Source organism: Andrographis paniculata, unplaced genomic scaffold, assembly GCF_009805555.1.
Source record: "Andrographis paniculata isolate CXL003 unplaced genomic scaffold, ASM980555v1 Contig65END, whole genome shotgun sequence".
Lineage (NCBI taxonomy): Eukaryota > Viridiplantae > Streptophyta > Magnoliopsida > Lamiales > Acanthaceae > Andrographis > Andrographis paniculata.
Genome location: NW_026137601.1, coordinates 3,727,807 through 3,750,607, shown reverse-complemented (window position 1 = coordinate 3,750,607; position 22,801 = coordinate 3,727,807). Strand labels below are relative to the sequence as shown.

The following is a 22,801-nucleotide window of genomic DNA, read 5'->3' as shown; positions in this document are numbered from 1 at the left end:
TTTATAAAAATAATATAAGTGAGATAATAAAAGTGTATTTGTTTGGTATTTTAATTTGAAAGAATATTTTTTTATTTAAAGTATAAAAATTAATACAAATAATATATAAATAATAAATATGTAATATATTAACATTTTTTAAAAAAATATATTTAAAAATTTTGGTTAAAAAACAAAACGGCCTCGTTATAATAAATAAAAACTCATTAGGTAGTAAATGCTCTAAACGCACATAAATAAATGACTTTTCGTTGCAACTTGATTTGTAACACCGCAAAATCCCCAAAACCTTAAAACCCTAATCGCCGGATCCTCCCGCACTCCTCTCGCTCATCCATGATGTACGGCGGAGAGCCTCAGCACCAGCGACCGCCGCCGGGGCCACCATTGCCTCCGCCACCGCAGCAGCACCAGAATCCCCACCAGTTCCACCACCAGCAACCGCCACACGACTTTCCTCGGGGACCGCACCCCCCGTCGGGTCCCCCACCTCCGCAGATAATGCGGCAGCCCTCCGCCGCTTCCTCCACTAACGTTAATCCTCCACCTGATTTTCACCACCACCAGCAGCAACAGCCTGTTCAGTCTCCTTTCCCCGGGCAGCCACCCCCATACGATGGTAGGGAAGGCAGTTATTCCTGCTTGTTTATTGTTTCTTGTCACACATTTTCTTTATGCGCCTAAACCCATTCTCAATGTGGATTGTCTTTAATGTTCGGTTGTGAGTATTATTTCACACACACATGTATTCCAGCGATAGCACGGGGATACTGTTTTTCTTTTGAAAACCTGTACTAGCTCAGATCGGTTTCTCGCTTCTATTGAAAATATCTTCACAATTTCATTTTATAATCAAGTAGCTTCGTAATGTGTCTGTTTGATTAACCTCTTGTTCGCTGGATGATATTTATTTATATGAGTTGCTATTTCTTAGTATTCTCTAGAGGCGTTTATTGGTCATTGAAATAACTGATTCATATATTGCAGCTAGAATGGAAATGTTAAAATTTCGGAAGAATGAATTTTTATTTTCATAGAAATGTCTCTTTTTGTTGATCATAGAAAAGTTTCTACGTATTGCAGCTCATGGAGACAGTTTTGCTGCAAAAAGAATGAGGAAAATTGGACAAAGACGTGCGGTTGACTACACAAGTACTGTTGTACGATATATGCAGGTGGTGTTTGCTTACAAGTATTGTTCTATTATATTTATAGTCGCATGCCCTTGTAATAGATAGATAGATGCTGTTGTTTTATTGTGGCAAGTTGGCAACTTGTAAATGATTAATAATCACGGCTCCTTTAGGTTTGGATTGGCTATTTATATGTCAGAATGGTGGAATCCCAAGTTTATAATTATTTGTGACTCTTATGACACTAGAGTGTTTTTCTGGTTTCCGGCCTTTAAAAACTAATGATACTATTTGTGTGTTTAATTCCCCTGAGCAAATCATGTTTTTACCTTTTTATTATTATCCTGCCCTTTGGTGAGCTGATTTGAGATGACAGTACTTAAAGGTCAGCCATGTGTGCATTAAGTAATAAGTACTTCCATATAGGCAGCTTGAATGGAGCTTTGATTTATTTGTTGGCTTTTAGTGCCAGAGTCAAGCCCTCATGGATAGTTGATTTTGACAATGCGTTTTATTAGCCCAGATTTTTTTATCCCCCACACTTACACAATACACGCACCCACCTGGGATCGAACTTGAGACCTAGTCCTCACACGAGGTTCCATCAAGATGGGGAAGACGAGCTTACCTCAATGGCAAAAAACACACTCATCCCTCACCATTTGATCTACAAGGGTTGGCTGTTTTAATAGCCCAGTTTTTAGACCCATTTGGTATGGATAGGAGAGAAGCATCTTTAGTTGAAGATTGATGTTGGACCGATATGTTCATGTGCGAATTGAGATGATATCTGGCTGGAAATTATTGATCAATGAGTTTTTCATAGCATTACACTCTACGCTTATGCTGTTTGTGGTCAAATAAGGATAATGTGTGCCATAGAAACCCTATACTTAGAGATTTTGCTTATTGGGATAGCCATTGTATTATTTATTTAATTGTTAAACTATTGTTGTTTGACGGACCTAGTTCAATTATATTTCTTTTTTAAATCATTGAGTATTTGAAGCTTATCTTTTCTGTTGTTTGGAAGGTTCGCATGCTTCAGCGAGATTCAAGAGATAGGACAGTACTGCAACCAACTCCAGCAGCAGCCATTGATGTATGCTACTATCCTCATACTCACCTTCTTGATAATGTTACAATTACACATCATATTTGGAGCTCCTATGCTCCTCAGATTGTATTCTACTCCCACCCTCTTTTTTTTTTTTTTTTTAAATATATATAATAGTAGCTTCATTACAAAAAAAAAAAAAAAAAAAAAAATCCATTCGCTGAAACTCTTTAAACATTGGATTTTTCTTTGATTAAGCTATAATATAATAAAAAGATGTTCCTTCCACCCTCTTTCAAGTTTCATCTGATTTCTGATGTTACGTGTTTATATTCTTTTATCATTGACACAGATGTTGCCTACAGTTGCCTACTTAGACAATCCTTCCACCAGTTTTGCTGCGAAGTTTGTACATACATCATTGAATAAAAACCGATGTTCAATTAATCGGGTTGTGGTGAGTTGTCAATAGTCTCCCTCATTTGTTACTCTATTATTGAGATTCTGTAAATGCTACACAGAGCCCATCCCATAGTTTCTTAATCTGTAGTATAGGTAGTTCTTTTCTACGGGTTGTTGATCTTTATGGCCCAAAGATGCAAGTATTCAGAGCACTTTTTCCCTGTAGAGTTACCCATCCAATTCATGTCTCTTTTATGTATTTATGAAGAGAATTTCATGTGTGCCTTACAACTAACAATAATTGTAATTAAATTTAGCGGATTGGTTTCAAATTTGCTTCCTGCTTCAGAGCACATTTTCCCCTTAGATAACCTTTTTCTTTTTGTTTTGAAATTTGATTCCTTCTTTCTGTTAATTCTTTGAAGGGTTTGCAATTCCCTTATATTTTATGCCTTCATTGATTCTCCTTAAGAAGAGATGTTTAGTAGATTATGTTCTCTTACAACTAACAGTAATCAGAGATAATATTTAGCATCACTTGTAGTTGTGATGGAGGTTAAGTACAGATGAACTGACGGATAGTCTTGTTGGAGCGTTTTGGCATGAATTCATACAGTAAGTACAAAATTTCGTGATAGGATGTTCCAAATCCACCAAGTCAAGATTTGATAATAACTAAATACATAGCTTGGAAACAAGCAGCTATCACCAACAAGAGAAAACAACTACTCTGCATTACAACACTGATGCAGAATTGTAGCAGTAGTGCACTGCAGCATGACATGGGAGTTTAGGCCCAGGATTTCTGTGAGTGACATTGGTTTTAGTTTTAGCTTTTTGGCTACTAGTGTCAGGCAGTAGTTCTTGTCATGCGGAAGGTGTAGTATTCTGGCACTGGTCTGATTTGCGCAATTGATGGTCTATCAATTTGAGAGGACGGAATGATGTTATGAAAAGTGGTTTGATTGATATGCTGTGTATTGGTGCATTACGCTAACTATGCACAAATGTGCGTAAAGTGAAGAAATGTTCTTCAAACCGGAGTCTGATAGAAGTGTACGTGTGGAGGCGGTGCAAAACCTTTAGAAGGAATTCAAAATTGTAATCTAACTACAGCCTTTTTCTGGAAAAGAATAAAAAACTAGAAAATTAGTCATCTGATCTTGTTTTGCTGCAAAACACTAGTGAAGCTGATCTAAATATATATATATATATATGTTTTCGAACTCAATTTGTTTTCATGGCACATCATATGGCTGAGCCAAGAGTCACACCATGCATGCAATGAAATGTTATGTGAAACCTCAACTAGTGTTAGAACTGGAGCTGTATGTGATCAAACCATTAGATTGCCATGCAGGGTGTTATTGCACTCCCTGCCGTGTGTGGTCCACAACTTTCCAATTACTTGAAAGCTGAAGCACCTTGCGCCATAACATGAGTGAGCTAAGGCTCAGTAAAGGAAATCTTCCATGTGCTAAATTTTAAGAGATAGTATTCTGTAATAAATATAGTATTAACTCATTGAGTGCAATTATTGGCATATAAGGCTTGTAATACTAATAAAGAAGACTCTTTGGGTTCGTTTACTTGTGTATGAGTGTGCTTTTGGGTTTTGAAGTGAAATAGTGGTTGGATATGATGTTTTGAGTGGAAAATGAATATGCTGGAAGTGCTTCTTTGGCGGAAAATTGGGAGATTAAATAATGAAGGAAAGGAAAACACACACACACACATACACAAGTAAACAAACCCTTTATGATTCAATGTGAATCAATTAGGAAGTTGATTAGAATTCTATCAGGAACCTAAATTCGTCATAAATATAATAAACATTAAGTTATGGTAGAAACAAAAGTTTTGTATATATTATATTCTTAGCAAAATTTCTAACATGGTTACTATTAATTATCATTCATTTGGGAGGTACAAAATTTCAGATTCTTTAGAAATTATGAACTGACAAACTGCATCTTTTCATGTGTTTGTGTTCAACTTTGTTGACAGTGGACTCCTAGTGGGAGACGACTTATTACTGGATCTCATAGTGGCGAATTCACACTGTGGAATGGGCAGTCCTTTAACTTTGAAATGATTCTGCAGGTAATTTGAATTTACACTCTTTCATAATGTTTAGGAAACAAGAAGAGATCACTAGAACTATTTATGTTCAGGCTCATGAACAAGCAGTTAGATCTATGATATGGAGTTACAATGAGAACTGGATGGTCACTGGAGATGACGGTGGTGCCATAAAGTAAGTAATTCCTCGTTTCACAATATGATATTGAGTTTTTTTGTCAGTAGTTCAGTTGACCACTGATTTTCTGGGTTTACCTCATTGCAGGTACTGGCAAAATAATATGAACAACGTTAAAGTGAATAAAACTGCTCATAAGGAGTCAGTCCGCGGCTTAAGGTATGATGCCTTGCTCAAAGCTTCAAACCACCTACTTTTTGTGTATCTTGGGATGGTTTTTATTTTGCTCCTACAATGATCATCTATAGGTAATTGTGTACATAAAATCTTATAGATTATGTGTTTCACATGTGTGTTAGACAATAAATTCCTCACTCTTTAGTTGTGTTAATTCTTTCTTTTCTTTTTATACTTGGCACTATTTTAACTTTTATGCTATCTGTCTAACCAGTTTTTCTAGGACAGACTTAAAGTTCTGCTCCTGTTCTGATGATACAACAGTTAAAGTTTGGGACTTTGCTAGATGCCAAGATGAGCGGTCATTATCTGGTAATGTTCTCAAGTTAATATCATTATTATTGTATTGGAAATTAAAGGGGTTATATTATATGAAATCTGGGTTGGAGTTGCAAAGGATATAAAACGAGTCCAAAAACCAATGCACATACCTGACTGAAGACACTTAGTGTGCATGCCTGGAGCACTTAGATGAATTCTCAAAATCTTTAGAGCCAAGTGATAAATTCCTCTCCAATTTCAGACCCACATTGTTTTATTTTTTGAAGCTCTCTTTTCTTAGTTTAAGCTGGCTGTCACAATCCATACCACCTGATTTCTTACTAGGGGAAGAAATGGGAACGCCCTTAGAAACCATGTTGTTGTAGGTATTTTTTCCATCAAGAAGCATAGCTGTATGAATAAAGAATGCTTACTTTCAAAAGTCTAAATGCTTTTTCTGTTTTAAAAAACTCCTTTCCCACCTTTGGCGCTTTTGTGTTACTTTCCAACTAAATGCAACATTTGTGTATACTGAACCATCAAATCAAACACCTATTTTATTTATTTATTTATTACCAAAATATGTTTCTTTTTCATTCAAAACATCACATCAAACACCTATTTATATCACATCATACACTACTTCAATTTAAATTTCTACTATTTCTAACCCCAAACCCATATCCAAACCTTAAAGAACACACCCTTAATTTCCCTTTTCTTTTTTTCTTTCTTTTTTTTAAAAGTATTATCAAAAGCATATTAAAATGTTCAGTTTACATATTCTTGATCCAAGACATTTATTCTGGAGGGTAAGCTTGTGAAATCGAAGCTAATGCTATGCCCCTTGTTCATTCTTAATAAACGAAAATTTTGTTTTATTCTTTTTGAACGATCTTTCCCCCATAGACATATTGAATAGATGTTGAAAGCCTTCAAACATTCGTCGTTGAAATCGAAGGGTGCCCTCTTGACCAAGAGTTTTTTTGCAAGTTAACCTAAGAACTGTTCTTGTGCCCTTTGAACTCAGGCAGGCCATGGTTGGGATGTAAAGTGTATTGATTGGCATCCTACCAAGTCATTGTTGGTCTCCGGTGAGTGCTTTATTTTCCCAGGCATAGTAGATATAGTACTTTATGAAAGCCATATAATATCCATTTAATGGTCTTTTATAGGTGGTAAAGACAATCTCGTCAAGTTATGGGATGCCAAGTCAGGGAAAGAACTTTGTTCTTTGTGAGTTCTAGCCGTTCAATCCTTTACATATCTAGCTATAACTTGAAAGCAATTTATTATTATTATTATTATCGTTGTTGTTGTTTTTGTTGTTGTTGTTGTTGTTATTATTATTATTATTATTATTATTATTTTAATCTTCTTATGATCTGAATCTAATTGACCAGCATTTATCATTTGCAGTCATGGCCACAAGAACACAGTTCTTTGTGTAAAGTGGAATCAAAATGGTAACTGGGTTTTAACAGCTTCAAAAGATCAGATTATCAAGGTAGGGTTTCTTTGTTCATACATCTCGTTTAGTCTAACTTTTCTTTTTCCACGCTGAACTGTTTGACAGGAACTATAATCAATGATAATAAATTGGATTGCCCTTACTTATTACTTCCTAAGAGTAATGGTTTCTCTTGGTTTACAGCTATATGATATAAGGGCAATGAAAGAACTTGAAGTTTTTCGTGGGCACAAGAAGGATGTTACTGGTATAAAACTTTTATATTTTATTTATTGATCCACTTCACGATCATCTATTATTTAGTTAATACCCAATTACCTGATACCCATTTAGTTTCAAAAGGCTCTGTATGTCTACAAATTATTAAGGCATTATTTGGATTTGAGCTTTGTTACGTGACATTGAATGCTGCTTGTTATATTGTTTAGTCATGAATATTAAATTTATATATAATTTGATTTTTATATATTGATTTTTGAGTTCTGTAAATGGCCACACTACTGTTATGAACCCATATGTAGGAATGAAGTGAACTTAGTGAAGAATGAAATGTAAGTTTGAATTTAATGTTTCTATGAATTTACTCTAATGGCTGGTTTGCAAAGGAGCAATAAAAAGAAATGAAATAATTGTCTGATGATAAATTATATATATATATAATATTTTAGTATATTGTACAAACATATTCTTATGTTTAATATTTTGTATTTAATAATAAAATAAAATAATCATTATATTTATATTTAAACTGCTCATAAGTGATGGGATTAAGTAACTCATGTTAAGAGCAACAACAATAGGCCACACGAAAAAAACCTCAATTCAGTGTACGGCTATGACATGTCAAGGTGTAAAATTGTAAATATGGTCAGAAGGAAAAAGTTATACAGTGATAATTATTTACCGTGTATTTTAAAACACTTGAACAAGACTGAAGAAAGAAAAACAATCAACGGTGCATCGACTTTTTGGCTTGGAAATCTTGCTTATTGCATCTGTTTTTTATTTGGCTGCGACTGAAAAGCCTCAAAATAAAAACGGTGGCCATCTAAAAGGGTACTACTGCATATGTTCTAAGGGGAAAAGACAACCATTCCCTTATTTTTGGGAATAGTGATTTCCAAAGGAATTGTCACTAATTTGTACTCTTGTCTCTTATAAGTGCTTTCGCTTTTCTTTTTTATCCGTCATCTGAAATTATTCTTATTTTCTTATTTAGTAAAAAATTATATACTTTTTGTACTTTTTTACTATAAAAAGCTAAAAGTAACCAAATGTACACCCCACATTAAAACCCGTCCCGAAATGTATGAGCACAATTTTTGGAGTCGGAGGAGTATCAAACATTAGCATGAGAATGGAAGATCCCACTACCAACTGGAAGCCAGGATTTGTGGGTGTCTGTGATGTAACAGGCTTGGATTTATGTTTAGGAGAAATATTTCCTCAGGATTATGGGCTGCACAGTATTTATAACTGTCTATTATCTTTGCTTATAGTCAATAAGGTGTCATTATGTTGCCCTTTCAAACTAATTTACGTTTTGCTTTCACTGACTTCACAATTTTTCTTACAGTCTGAAGCATTTAAGGATTTTGTTTATCCATTCATCCATACATCGTATAATATATTGATGTTGTTTTTATATTTTTTGTGTAGCGTTGGCTTGGCATCCATTCCATGAAGAATACTTTGTCAGTGGGAGTTCTGATGGAGCAATTTTCCATTGGCTAGTTGGGTAAATTCTTTGCCTTATTGAAGTAGCTGTCAGTTCTATATAGTTGCCCTAAGTCTGTTGAAGGCCACATGGCCATGCCTCAGTGGCTACACATTCTATTCAATCTTTTAGAAGGAAGCATGAGCTATTTTTACATTTGTCTTTGAAAATGGAAAAAGTAGTTACGATTATGTCTTGAGATTCATACCATTAGAGCCTTTATATCAAATTGCAACACTTCACATTGATAAGAAAAACATAGACTGCAAAAATTTCATCGGTTTCTTCACCCGGTCCCTTTGCCGAAGTTGATGTGCATTTTCCGAGTTTTTTTTTTCTTTTTTTTTTCCAGCTTATTAGGTTAAAATATAGCAGTGGTGATGTTCTTTTGCTTGATTTCAACTTTTGAAACCCTTTTCTCTTCCTTTTAAGGAACAAGAACTACATTATAATATTGAGTATGTATTGGAGGAATTTAGTCTTTGGGCAGTGTACAAGATAGCAGAATAGTCATGGTTGATGTGTACGACTCTACTTTTCTCTGTGCAGAGATGAGACCCCTCAGGTTGAGATTCCTAATGCGCATGATAACAGTGTTTGGGACCTTGCATGGCATCCAATAGGATATCTTCTTTGCAGGTCTGGTTTATCCATAGCGATTTTATAAATAGTTAGCTGTCTTTTTGGTGGGGTAAAAATGTTTTGAGTGTGGTATGATGGAGACTGAGATTCTAATATAGGTCATATGTTTTATTTTGATTGTGAGATTAATTATGATCGATTAAATATAATAAGATCATGGAAGGTATTTGCTTTAACCATTTTGAGTCTCTTTAGAGTTCCACTGTTTATACTGTCATTTATTGTCAAATCACTTGAGATCCTCTCCATTGTTATGAATCTGGCTATCCATAATTTACCAAGTGAACTTTTTAGTTTCATAATATTGATAATATTTCAAACCTGTCACCTCTATCTATTATGTAGCCACATCAATATGTTACCATTGTTGCAGTAACCTTAACCAATATGAGATCGTGAATGATTGCTCGTCTTTTAAATCTTTCTTTTTCCAACTGCAAGAAAAATCATTAAGGACTGCATTTTGACTATTTACTCTTGAGAGCTTATCTTAGCATTTGTAATCTACAACTACTATGAGAAGTGTGCTGGGTGATCGAGATTTTGAAGTGGATCCTTGAGAGCCTGAATAATCCTATCAAATTTTGTGAATCATCAGCTGAAGTTCATTCACATATAAGTTTGATTAAATCCTTCAGAAGTTAAATCATCAATGTTGTGGTTCAATTTTGATCTTCAGGGAAAAAGCTTATGGCATGCTATATTGGTACTTAGATAGTTGACTTAGTCAAGAATTAGTAACTGTTTGGTAATTTTTCATTTTGAAGTTAAATTGGCTATGTGCTACCATGTTCCTTGGTACCACTTCAGTAACACTTCTTCTCAAACATAGAAGTTTATTTCTCTGGCATTTTGGTTGTGACTACACATCGTTGTTGTTTAAAAATAATTTGCCTCTTAACAAGGTTGCTTCTTGTGCAGTGGTGGAAATGATCATGCAACGAAATTTTGGAGCAGAAATAGGCCTGGGGAACCAGCTCGTGACAAATTTAACATGGGGGGGTCAAACCAAGGTTTCCCTGATCTTTTCTTTTTCATTTTTATTTTTTAAATATGTGGTTAATGGATCAGTAATTGCATCTACACCTGCTCGTTTTGGAGATCGCAAATGTTATTACTTGAGGCTATGAAGAACTACAGCCATTAACATAGACACTGATGCTGCTTTGTTGTTCTATGCTTCAGAATTTGATAGTAAAATTTGTCTAGCAGGTTTTGTCGAGCAGAATGTTGCTATGGGGGGCCGCCTTCCTGCTCCTTTCCCAGCAGCTGATGCCCCCACAAATCCTGGACCATTTGGAGTTGGGTTGGCTCGGAATGAAGGAACGATTCCTGGGATAGGAGCAGCCATGCCCCTATCTGTGCCATCTATCGATTCAGGTGCTCAAGGTGAGCAGAAGCCACCTATGTCAATTTCCATGCCTTCAGGAGCTCCTCCTTTGCCACCTGGTCCACATCCATCTCTTCTTGCGGGCAACCAACAGCAACCGTACCAACAAAATGCTCCACCCGTCCAACAGCATCAACTACCACAGCAAATTTCCTCTATGCCGATGCCACCGCCAAATTTACCCCAAATGCAACCTCCCCATATGCCCATGTTGCAGCATCCTCATTTACCTCGACCGCCACCCCAGCTACAACAGCTTAACATGTCTCCCAATGCACCATCTTCAATGCCAGGATCCCTGCCCAATGCATCAATGCGCCCTGGTCAAATGCCTGGTCCAATGGTGAGAAAATGACTTAATTAATGATGTGCTTTTGCTATGTAATAGTATTGGACTAGCCTAATTGGCAACTCCTCCTGTTTAGGGGATGCAGGGTGGTATGAATCCAATGCCCCAAGGTCACTTCATGGGGATGGCAAATGGATTGCCGAATATGCAGGGCCAATCTAATCCGAGTGGAAATCAAATGTTTCAACCAGGAGGTGGCTTCAACAGGCCACAAGGTGGGCAGATGCCTATGATGCCAGGAATTAACCCTTACCAGGTGAGAACTTATGCAGTAGCTCCTTGAAAAGATTGAAATAGCGGTAAATCATTCTATTAATTCAACTAAATAGATGTTTTTCTAGATTTACATTTTGCTTGTTCCTTTTGTTGTTGTTCACTGATGTTGTCATTGGTTTGTTAACTTGGTTCTAAGTTGTATAATGTTCATAGATAGGTTTTGACGATTCACAGCTAGGACTTCCTTAATTTTTAGTTGTGTATTTCACATATGTTCGAAGTAAACATACACTAGCAAGCATCGATGATTACACATGTCCAAGTAGCTCTGTGGTACAATTTTTCCTTATATGCTATTTAATTACAATTGATATGATTTAGCAGTGTAATGGATCCACCTGATTTGTTGATAGATACTTTTGGATATATGTGCTGTCTATTAATAATATCTTTCAACCCTTTTATTTTGGCTTTGTTGTTTACTCTACGTTATGTACTAATGGTGCAGTCTGGGAATCCGAATGCACCTGGAATGCAATCAAATTATAATCTTCCATCAGGAGTTCCTCCCCCACTGCCTCCTGGCCCTCCGCCACACGGCCAATCTCACCAGTAGACAATTTGTTGTATATCTTTCTATGTTTTTGTTGCGATAATGGTGCGCGCACCTCTCTCTCTCTCTCTCTCTCTCTGTTGTATTGTAAATTTATAGCTCTGATGGAGCCTTCCTTGTTACTTCTATGCCTCTTGCTTGAACCATATATTTTCTTCTTGCTGACCATTATAGCTCATATGAGAAGTGATCTTAGATTTGTAGCGAGCGAATTCATACTTGGATTCTGATGATGTTTCTTGATGACTATGATTTTAGCTTTATTCTTCTTTCTTAGATGGGGATCTATATTCTCAACCATAAGATTCTTGTTTGGTTCTCAAGTGTAAGTGAGTGATAAAAATGTGTAATTAGTTTCCCTGGGCGAAGACATTTGGGGTGCGTTTGATTCGAAGAGAATTGAGTTGCGGAATATAATAGAGGAAGACATGAATGTAGTCGATGAAGTGAGTTTTAGTGAAGAAATATTGTTAGCTTTTTTTTTTCTTTTTTTCTTAATTTGGTTTGGATGTAATGAATTTCCTTGTAAGAGAAAAGTGTAAGAAGTTTGGAGTATGATATTGGTAGGTTCCTATTTATTAAACACGTTTAGGTTAGGTTATAGGAGGTAGAGCTGGCAATGAGTCGATTCATGTCGAGGGTTCGTGTCGGGTTGAATATTTTAAATGGGTTAAATTATTTAATTCTAATTTGATCCGTTTGTGTTGGATTTGTGTTGATCCGTTTATTATCATGTTGGGTTGGGTTGACTCGGGTATACAAAATTAATTTGAAATTTTTTATTCAATTTAAATTATAATTTGTTATGCTAGTTTTTATTGGTTTGAGAGTAATATGTACAATGAATTAGGTTAAATTATTTAAAATTGAATTTAGTTTAAATTAATTTATAAGCAAATTGTTAAATTATACTAACTATTTTACATAATATAATAAATATATTAATTAATATTAATATATTATAATCAGATTGTTGTGTTGGATTTGAACTGAGTGCTCAATCTTAATCTAATTCGTTTATTATCGTGCCGGGTTCGTGTCAACCCGTATACATAATCGAGTTGAATCTTTGATTCAAATTTAATTATTTCGTATCGAGTTTGTGTCGGATCAATTTTGCCAGCTCTAACAGGAGGGAAGAAAGGATTACTATCTTGTTGACAATTTCAGATCGCTATTAGGACCGAGGTAAGGTGCATTAACATTCTTGCCAATACAATACATACATTATCTTCATTTTGTTTGTTTCATTTAGTTCAATTTGATTTTAAATGTATTTTGTAATATCAAATCCTAATCCCAATTGCATAGATCCTGTTCTGGATCCACCTTTCCCTCCAAATTGGTCAATAATATTCGAATCCGATAAACTAGCCCAACCCGACTACCTTAACCTTACCTTCTTTCAGTGTCCATTTTCATCGTATCCCTAAACTTGCAAAAACCTCGCGGCAACATAGGCATACCCACACAAATTGACAGCACTCATAGCTGCCAAAAGCCAATAGAAACATGCAAGATTGGCCCTGTTAAGATTGTCGCCGGCGAGCCATTTGTCGGCGGTCACAGCTTGCACAATCGCAATCAGACCGCTGCTCAAGAAGCTACCCACCCCGGTGACCGTAATATAAGCAGCAGCCCCGACACTCCTCATCCCTACAGGCATTTGATCGTAGAACAGCTCCTGCAGTCCCACCACCGTGAACACGTCCGACACCCCACACAGGACGTACTGCGGAACCAGCCACCATGCAGCCATGGGGACAACGGCATTGGGTTTGTCGAGCAGACCGTGGTGCCGGGCAACGCAGACCCGCCCGGACTCGACCAGGGCAGCCGCGACCATGGTGAGTATGGAGATGGCTAGACCGATCCCGATTCTCTGGAGGGTGGTTATCCTGTGGGCGAGGAACCGTTGGTAGAGGAGGACGGAGACAAGGATCGTGAGGCCGGTGAAGACTTGGAAGGAGGCCGGGGGGATTTGGATTTGGGAGTTGAGAATCGAGCGGTCCATGGCGGTGGCTTGCTTGGTGAAGAAGGTGGCGAGCTGCGCGATGACGACGCCGAACATGAGGCAGGTCAGCCAGAGGGGGACCAGTTGGAAGACTAGCTTTGCTTCTTCGACTTGGGTTGTGGAGCAGAGCCTCCATGGATTCCTGTTTCTATTCTTTTTCTCCTTCTCATCCTCCTCGTCCATCAACGTTGCTTTCCCTAAGTACCTGCATGCAAATTTACTTTCTTTCACTCTACCTACCTGTACAATGGTTCTACCATATATAAATTTAAAAATAAAATATATTATAAGATTCGATTTATTAAAAAATAATAATAATATAATATTGGGTGTGTTTGTTTGGGGGATTCTCTCCTAAATACACTATTCTATCATTTTTTTTTTTTTCCAAAATATCAAATCAAACACCTATTTTATATTTTTTATATTATACTAAAAATTAACTTTACATTCAAAACATCACATCAACACCTATTTATATCACATCATACAACTATTCAAATTCAAAATTTTTACTATTTAAATCACAACTCAAAATCTAAACCACCAAACAAACACACTGTATGTTTTAAAATATAAATTAATTATTTGGGTATTGATAATATTTTCAATTTTAAATAATCTATTTAATTTTTTTTTTTATTTTTATTTTTTTTTTTTTTTTATAATGATGCCGTTTTAAATTTTAAGTTGAGGCACTACAATTTTTTAGTGGTAGCATATTTATTAAATCATAAAAATTTTCTTTAGATATAATAAAATCATTAGTGACATTTGCCACCATTCCACCAAAGGTGGATCCGCACTTGTATACAATACAATATTATATCGTATTATTTAATTATTTTTTATTTACAATATTCATATTTCAAATGATATATACATATTTGTTTTTCTTAAAATTAATGAAATTAAAAATTATTCAATTTTTATTATTACACCTTTCGGGTTAATATGTCTTGGTACAACTTTTTGATTAAAAAATAATCAAATTAAAATCAATATGAAATATCTTTCATATTGTAATTTCTTTATCTATGTTTTATTATTTAACTTTTTAAAAAGTATTATATTATACACTTGTTTTATTTTTTTATTTATTTCAAAATATCATATTTAGTAATTATATATTTTTAAAACAACAAATGTTAAAAAGGAGAAAAAAACGAGTAAACAAACTTCATATAATAGGGTGTGTTTGTTTTATGACATTGTTGGAAAAGAAATTTTTTTTTTTTACGTAAAATATAGGAAATTGTGTAGGTAATATAAAAATAGTGAATGTGTGTAGTGTATTAATTTTTTTGAAAAATATATGAAAAAAAATTTAAAAATAGTGAATGTCTGTAATTTATTAGTTTGTTTGAATTATATAAATATGTATTGGTTTGTGTGCTCGGTAGTATGATTTAGAATGTGTTTATTTGGGTATGTACAAAATATGATCATTATAACTAAACATTTAATACAGCCTTCGGTCCGCTTAAAATTTTTTTATTTTTTTATTTTTCTATTTTAGTTTGTCCATTCAATTTTTTTTTATTTTTTTAAGTAAATTTATATTCACCTAAATATAAAAATATTTCTATTTTATCGTCACATTATTATTTTTTCACAAAAAATAGCAAAATTGTCTTTATATATGTCATTTGTACCATATTTCGATAAAATACTAATATACTTAAATTCGTGTGAAAAAATAAATAAAAAGATTATTAATGGACAAAAGGAGTATTAAATATTTTGCAAAAACACTAAAAATAAAATTGAGATATAAATTTTTTTTAAATATAAAGTGAAATATAAATTCAAACACCCTTAATCACGTGACAATCATAAATACTTCGTTTATATAAGAAAATTTTGAAAATTTTGATAATAATAGAAAATTTAATATTTGATGGTATATTTTCTTAAAAAATTCAATAGTCAAATGATCAAAATTGTGTGTAAACAAAATATTTTGCAATGGTGAGTAATTGGGGAATTGCAAAATACTGATTTAAATTAATATTTTTGAAAATGAAATATTATATTTGATTAGAAACAAGTACATCTTTCATACCAATTTTTTTTTTTTTTTTAATGTTTATATACAAAAATTTTGCTAAGTATAATTAATAAGTAATTAAAAAATATATTAGTAAAAATAATTATAAATTAAAATTAACATAATTAAATAATTTAATTAAGAATAAAAAAATTATAAATTATAAAATTTATAATGTGATTAAAATATATAATTATATTTTTGAAAAGAAAAAACACAAATGATCTGGAACAGACCGAAATAAAAAAATGGATGGGACGGAGGGACTATTATAGTTGAATAGTAGAAAAACTAAAATACAATATAAATAAAATAAACTTTCAGGGTTTGCTTGGTTGTGATTTGATACTGTTGATTTGAGTTATAATTTAAAATTTTTTTTGATATGATATTTTGTAAGAAAAAATAATATTTTCTCTATCCACTTTCTATTTTAAATTATTTAATTAGAAAGTAACCATTTCAATACTACCTCAATTTTTTTTCTATAAATAAGAACAAAATTATATTTATACTTTTTCTAATTACTCGCCACAATTAAAATAATATTATTTCTTTAATTCCTCTCCAAATGTATTTAAAAAACTTTCAAATTGGACAAAAAGAGTATTTTTATTAAAAACTATATTGATGAATAGTAATATTTCTTATTTAACATAAAAAAAAACAAACACACCCTTAATATTTTGTTAGTTTATAATATAAAGATATGTATTATATACTCTTTTCATCCGATAAAATTAGGACACCTTGAGTCCGACGCGAAAACTGAATATTTTATTGAAAAAGTGATAAAATTAAAAAAATAGTTGAATGTATTTTAAAAAAAATTAATTAGAAATTTAGAAAAAAATATAGAGAGGAAAAATATAATAAAAATAATACTCCCTCCGTCCCAAACATTGTGAAACATTTGGTTTTGGCACGGATTTTTAGGTATGTAGTATTAAGTGAGATAATTTAGAAATTAGGTGATGTGATGGAGAAGAGAACTATATATTTTATTTTTTTATTTGGATGATGTGAGGTGATAAAGTGTGTGGTAGGGATTAAGTATAATTAATTATTTCCTATTTTAGAAATGTTGCAGGGTGTTTGGGACGTACCAAAAATGAAATATTGCAGAGTGTTTGAGACGGATGGAGCAACATTTATGGATAATAATTATTGAACGAAGTATAATAATTAAATATTAATTTTTAATCTTTTAAAATTAATAATATGGTAAATTTAATATATAGACTAAAAAAAAGTGAAGTAAATTTAATGGATGTATGTTTCTTTACACAAATTTTTCCAAATTTTACTATTTGGACTCTGCGTTTCCTGAAAAAAAATACTCTCTCCATCCCACATACCGTGTCTGCTATACTATAGACACAGTATTTTATGAGGGTTGTAATTAGTAGATAATTAAGAATGTATTAGTAAAAATAATTATACTATAATATATCATTGTAGATTAAGATTAAGATAACTAATTATTTTAATTAAAATTTTAAAAAAATAAAATTAAAATGTTTAAAATGAGATTAAAGTGTATAATCATTTTCCAAAAAACAAAAGTAACATGGTATGTGGGACGGATAGAAACGGCAACGTGGACATGGTATGTGGGACAGATAGAGTATATTTTTTTCTCTCACAAATATCTCATTAAATATTATTTTAATACCAAACTCAAACCAAATTTTTTCAAACTCAACCAAACGAAACATACCTAAAGAGAAATTAGTAAAAGAGAAGTCAAAACTATCTTTGAAATTAATAAAAGAGAAATATGGAGTGCCACTATCACTATCACCACTAATTTCAATTTTAATTATGATGAATTAGCTCTACTCCCCAATAATCATATAATACAGTTCACCTTAATAAATCATTTATTTATTAAAACAACAGGACGAGTTAATGTGATTCACTGTCTAATCAACACATAAAAAATAAAAATAAAAAATAAAAAAATAAAAAAAATAGAGAGATAATATATATATATATATATTTTATAGGTGTGTTGTACGGTATATCTCATATTCTGAGATCAATAGTAAAATATTAATTTATTTATAACATTTATATTATGCTATTATATATTATGCTTATTGGTTTTTAATATTTTTATATTTATAGTATTATAAAATATTAATAAAAATATTTTTATTATTTTTTTATTATTACATTTTTATATAATAATTAATATTTAAAAATTAATATCTAAAAAAGAAATGAGATCATGACAGAAATAGTATTTTATTACTAAATAATCGAAAATAAATTTAAATGATGGCCTAAAAAAAAAACTATGGAAGGAGTATCATTTAATGAAATAATGAACTCCCTTCTGTTGAAAGAAGGTAGCTATGTAAGGAAATTTTTAACAATACCTGAATTTGGCGGTCGGAGCCAAGGCTTGAGCCGCGCCGTCCTGAATAATATCATAACTCTCTTCAGCGTAGACGCCGCGCGCTTCCCTCTCCGACAGCCGCCTCTTCCTGGCGGCGGCGACTATTACCTGCGCTACCCTCGTGAACGGGCTCCCCACGGGGGCCTGGCGGCGGTAACCGCCGCTCCCGATCAGGAACACGACGAGCGCCGCAGCCACGGCCGCCGTGAGCATCCCGAAGCCGAGGCTCCAGCTGATGTAGGTCTGGACGTATATGACGACGAGGATCGCCGCCGTGGCGCCGCCGACGATTCCGACGTACCACCAGTTGAAGAAGGAGCTCTTCGCCGCCTTCTCCTCGGCGATCGTCTCGTCGAATTGGTCGGCGGCGAACGTCTGCACGCACGGCTTGTGACCGCCCTCGCCGACCGCCAGGATGTAAAGCGCTACGAAGAAGACGGTGCGGCGGAGCTGCGGCGGAACTGCAGAAACCGCCACCGTCAGCGCAATTAACCCCTGCCAAATTGAAATTAATTAATCAATATTTGAGAAAAATCTTACGATTAATCAACAGAAGGAATTGGTGCTCAAAACTAGGAAATCTTACGATTTAACTAACAGCAGAAACTGATGCTTGAAATCGAGAAGAATCTTACGATTAAGCAACAGAAGAAACTGATCGATGCTCAAAATTGGGGAAATCTTACGATTAACGAACTACAGCTACCAATTCACGCTCAAAAAGTACGAACATCTTCTACATACGGTTAATTCAACAACAGCAATCCATGTACGAAGATCTAACAGTTAATCAACAGTTGCGAATCATTCTCAAAATTATGAAGAAATTACTATTCCATTGGATTTTCAGGTTTGATTTAATGTTCCTAATTAACACAACGAAGATCAAAAAGCAAGGAATTAACCATACAGTTAGGTAAATAACGGATGAGAGGAGGATCGTCTTGAATCTGCCGAAGTAGGAGTCGGCGAGTAAGGCGCCGGCGACAGGGAATAGGGCGGAGACGCCTCGCCAGGTGTTGACGCTCTTGGCGGCAGTGGCGGTAGGAAGGCGGAGCACCGTCGTCATGTAAACGAACAGATTTCCGGCGACTCCATAATACGAAAATCGCTCAGCGACCTCCACAACTGCTCACAATAGAAATCAGTCAAATGCATTTCAAAAAATCTAGAGAAACGTCAAATTAAATTAGAGAGGAAGAACATACAGATGATGAAAATGGCGGATTTCCATCCACCCCTGGATGAGGAATTCGCCTCCATTGATTTGCCCTCCATCTCATCATCTGCTGCACTTTTCTTCATATATATATATATATATATATAATTGCAATTTTTTCAAATTGATGTCACCTTGAGGAGTTAAGAAAGTCAGAGTCCAATGATATATATATATATATACATATAAATATATCGATATATTATAAGGCAAAATTGATGAAAATTGAATTATTGTTGATTTAACACCAACACCCACACTACTTTTTCAAATTGAATTTTTTCAGTCACATGTTATAAATTTATTGAATTATATATATTCTCTCCGGGTGTGTTTGTCTGAGAGTTTGGATTTTGAGTTGAGATTTGAATAATAAAAATTTGAAATTTGAATAGTTGTATGATGTTATATAATAGGCGTTGATGGGATGTTTTGAATGTAAAATTTATTTTTAAATATAATATAAAAAATAAGTATTTGATTTGATTTTTTGAGGAAAAAAACTGAGATAAATAGTGAAGAAAAGTCAACAAATGTTGGCTATCTCCATCCCACATCGGTTGTGGGTTTGGGTGGGGGGTTGGATTTTCTTGTAAATTCACCCCCTGCCCTTGATGTTTGATTCACCCCACAACACAATCTCATATTCTAATTGTATTGTATTTCTTATCTTCTTTCATAATATAATTTTGGTTGGGGTCCGAGGAGATATGCATAATTTTGTCGAACCTCGTTAAATTTGGTGTTCTTTATTTTGCTCTGGTGTGTTGGTTATTTTGCGATTATTTATTGTGCTTTAATTTTGCAAGGGAAAATTCTGTCAAAAAGACTATAAAAGGTCTAAGGAAATTGGATTTTAAGTGAGCCTCGTGTCTCCTCCAATTACCTTGTGTGGGGCTAACCTGTTTTTCGCAACAATTGGTATCAAAGCCTTGGTTGCTGAGTATGCTATGTGGTCGCAGTTAAACTGATCTTCCACATCAGAAAAGCGTCTCGGTTAAACTGCCTTTATTGTGTAATTTTTTATGTTAATCAAACTCTGGAGCAGGAATGGCGGAAAAATCCGGTGAAAAATCAACTTCAGATTCAAAGTCGTTGGTGACGTCGTCATCAAGAATGATGGTCTCGAATGCCAAATTCGACGTCGAAAAATTCGACGGTACCAATAATTTTGGTATGTGACAATGCGAGGTGTTGGATATCTTGTTCCAACAAGAGCTGGACGGAGTGCTCGCAGAGAACAAACCGGAGGATGTTGATGATAAAGACTGGACGAGGATCAACCGCCTGGCGTGTGGTACAATCCGGCTATGTCTCTCCAAGGAGCAGAAGTATCCATTTATGAGAGAGACGATGGCGCACAAATTATGGAACGAATTGGAGGACAAATTCATGAAAAAGAGCACAGAAAATAAGCTCTACATGAAGACGAAGTTGTATCGCTTCCAGTATTTTTCAGGTACCACCATGAACGAACACATAACTAGATTTGATTCTCTAGTTACTGATTTGCTGAATCTTGATGAGAAGATAAATGATATTGATAAGACGTTGATACTGCTAGCATCACTCCCTGATGAATATGAACATATAATTGTTAGTATGCTGACTGGGAAAGAAACAATTTCCTTTAAAGAAGTTACTACTGTTTTGTATTCTAACGAGATCAAGAAAAAGGATAAGTTAGAACATAGGAGTTCGACTGGTGAAGTCCACTATGCTCGGGGTCGTAACAAAAAATACAAGCTGACGAGAAGAGGTAGATCCCAGTCAAGAGGCAGAGTAGCAAAAGATGAATGTGTCTTTTGCCATGAAAAAGGACACTGGAAGAAAGACTGTCCAAAGCTACAAAAGAAAAAGGGGAAAGCGGTAGCTGAAGCATGTGTTGCTGATAATGATGAATCAGATTATTCATTAGCTTGTGCCTCATCGGTGACCTACAGTGACGACTGGTTGCTGGACTCAGGATGTTCATTCCACATGTGTTCCAGGAAGGAGTGGTTTGTCAATTTTGAAAATATTGACGGCGAAGTTGTCTATCTAGCTGACAACCAACCTTGCCAGATAATTGGAGTAGGTTCAGTCTATCTGAAGAACCACGATGGAACAATTAAAGTGCTGACAGAGGTTCGGTACATACCGAAATTTGCCAAAAATCTCATATCAATGGGGGTTTTGGAGTCTAAAGGTCATTCTATCAGCATTCAGAATGAGATTCTAAAAGTGATCTGGGGAGCACTTGTCATAATGAAAGTTATAAGGAAAAATAATATGTATCACTTTCAGGGCAGCACAGTAGGTGGTGTAGCAGCAGCTGTATCAGCACCAGATAAAGAAGAGGAAATGACCAAGCTTTGGCACATGAGGCTTGGGCATGCTGGGGAAAAATTCTTGCAAACTCTAGCAAAACAAGGATTATTAAAGGGTGCAAAGACATGCAAACTTGATTTTTGCGAGCACTGTGTTCTGGGAAAGCAAACGCGAGTGAATTTTGGAACAACAATCCATAATACTAAAGGCATTATGGATTACATTCACTCAGACGTGTGGGGACCAACCAAGACAACTTCTCTGGGAGGAAACCATTATTTTATAACGTTTGTTGATGATTTTTCCAGGAGAATATAGGTATATCCCATGCGAACTAAAGATGAAGCTTTCAGAAAATTCCTCGATTGGAAGAAAACAATGGAGAACCAGACCGGGATGAATGTTAAAGTGTTTCGCTCTGACAATGGTGCGGAATATCGAAATGACCCTTTTTTCGATATTTGCAAAAAAGAAGATATCTTCTGACATTTCACAGTTCGGGATACGCCACAACAAAATGGAGTGGCCTAGCGCATGAATTGGACTTTGCTGGAGAAAGTTCGGTGTATGATGTCCAATGCTAATTTGGGCAAACAATTCTGGGCTGAAGCGGTCACATATGCAAGCCATTTGATCAATCGACTACCATCAGCTGCACTTAAAGGCAAAACGCCTTTGGAGGTATGGTTTGGCAAACCTGAAAATGATTATGATTCTGTACGTGTGTTTAGATCTATTGCATATTATCACGTAAAAGAATCAAAGCTAGATCCAAGGGCGAGAAAAGCTATCTTCATAGGGATATCATCTGGAGTAAAATGATATCGCTTATGGTGCCCGGAGATGAAAAAGATAATCTTTAGCAGGGATGTTAATTTCAACGAATCAGAGATGTTGAAGAAAGTAACCAAGCAGCAGACAGAGAATACCCGCCAGCAGGTGGAGTGTTCTTCCAATGAGGTGGAGTTCCAGACATCTATGACTCAACTTGTAGATGATCAACCAACTGACGATGATGGTTCTTGTACCGAAGAAGAGCCCGGAGAAAAAGAGGTTTTAACCCAAGAACATCAACAACAACAAGATTTACCAATTGCAGTTAGGAAGCCAATAAGA

General features: G+C 34.7%; 2 protein-coding genes across 3 annotated transcripts; one reads left to right on the top strand and one right to left on the bottom strand.

Moving 5' to 3' along the window:
• Positions 1-246: 246 nt before the first annotated feature.
• On the top strand, positions 247-11,964 carry LOC127262369 (flowering time control protein FY). 2 transcript variants are annotated; one of them, XM_051291021.1, is made up of 18 exons: positions 247-619; positions 1,084-1,175; positions 2,167-2,235; positions 2,543-2,647; positions 4,600-4,695; positions 4,767-4,849; positions 4,940-5,011; positions 5,244-5,341; positions 6,325-6,384; positions 6,466-6,526; positions 6,710-6,797; positions 6,945-7,008; positions 8,421-8,499; positions 9,028-9,117; positions 10,042-10,133; positions 10,330-10,853; positions 10,936-11,115; positions 11,584-11,964. In XM_051291021.1, the coding sequence occupies exons 1-18, from the start codon at positions 337-339 to the stop codon at positions 11,689-11,691; spliced, it is 2,244 nt and encodes a 747-aa protein (XP_051146978.1). In that variant the 5' UTR covers positions 247-336; the 3' UTR covers positions 11,692-11,964. The 2 variants fall into 2 exon arrangements, with proteins under 2 accessions (XP_051146978.1, XP_051146979.1); XM_051291022.1 differs by having other exon boundaries at positions 248-619; positions 10,333-10,853.
• A 913-nt stretch (positions 11,965-12,877) lies between these two features.
• Positions 12,878-19,498, bottom strand: LOC127262491 (protein NRT1/ PTR FAMILY 5.4-like). Its single transcript, XM_051291192.1, has 4 exons — positions 19,365-19,498; positions 19,067-19,284; positions 18,137-18,651; positions 12,878-13,907 (listed from the first exon to the last, which is right to left on the bottom strand). The coding sequence occupies exons 1-4, from the start codon at positions 19,459-19,461 to the stop codon at positions 13,118-13,120; spliced, it is 1,620 nt and encodes a 539-aa protein (XP_051147149.1). The 5' UTR covers positions 19,462-19,498; the 3' UTR covers positions 12,878-13,117.
• Positions 19,499-22,801: the final 3,303 nt, after the last annotated feature.

Bases quoted from the DNA above. Each gene is read 5' to 3' on its own strand.
- LOC127262369 (XM_051291021.1), top strand. From the start codon at position 337: ATGATGTACGGCGGAGAGCCTCAGCACCAGCGACCGCCGCCGGGGCCA. The intron at 6,385-6,465 runs GTGAGTGCTTTA...GGTCTTTTATAG, and splicing joins CAAGTCATTGTTGGTCTCCG to GTGGTAAAGACAATCTCGTC. The intron at 6,798-6,944 runs GTAGGGTTTCTT...CTTGGTTTACAG, and splicing joins CAAAAGATCAGATTATCAAG to CTATATGATATAAGGGCAAT.
- LOC127262491 (XM_051291192.1), bottom strand. From the start codon at position 19,461: ATGAAGAAAAGTGCAGCAGATGATGAGATGGAGGGCAAATCAATGGAG. The intron at 19,285-19,364 runs GTATGTTCTTCC...TATTGTGAGCAG, and splicing joins ATCCGCCATTTTCATCATCT to TTGTGGAGGTCGCTGAGCGA. The intron at 18,652-19,066 runs GTATGGTTAATT...TCAATTTGGCAG, and splicing joins CATCCGTTATTTACCTAACT to GGGTTAATTGCGCTGACGGT.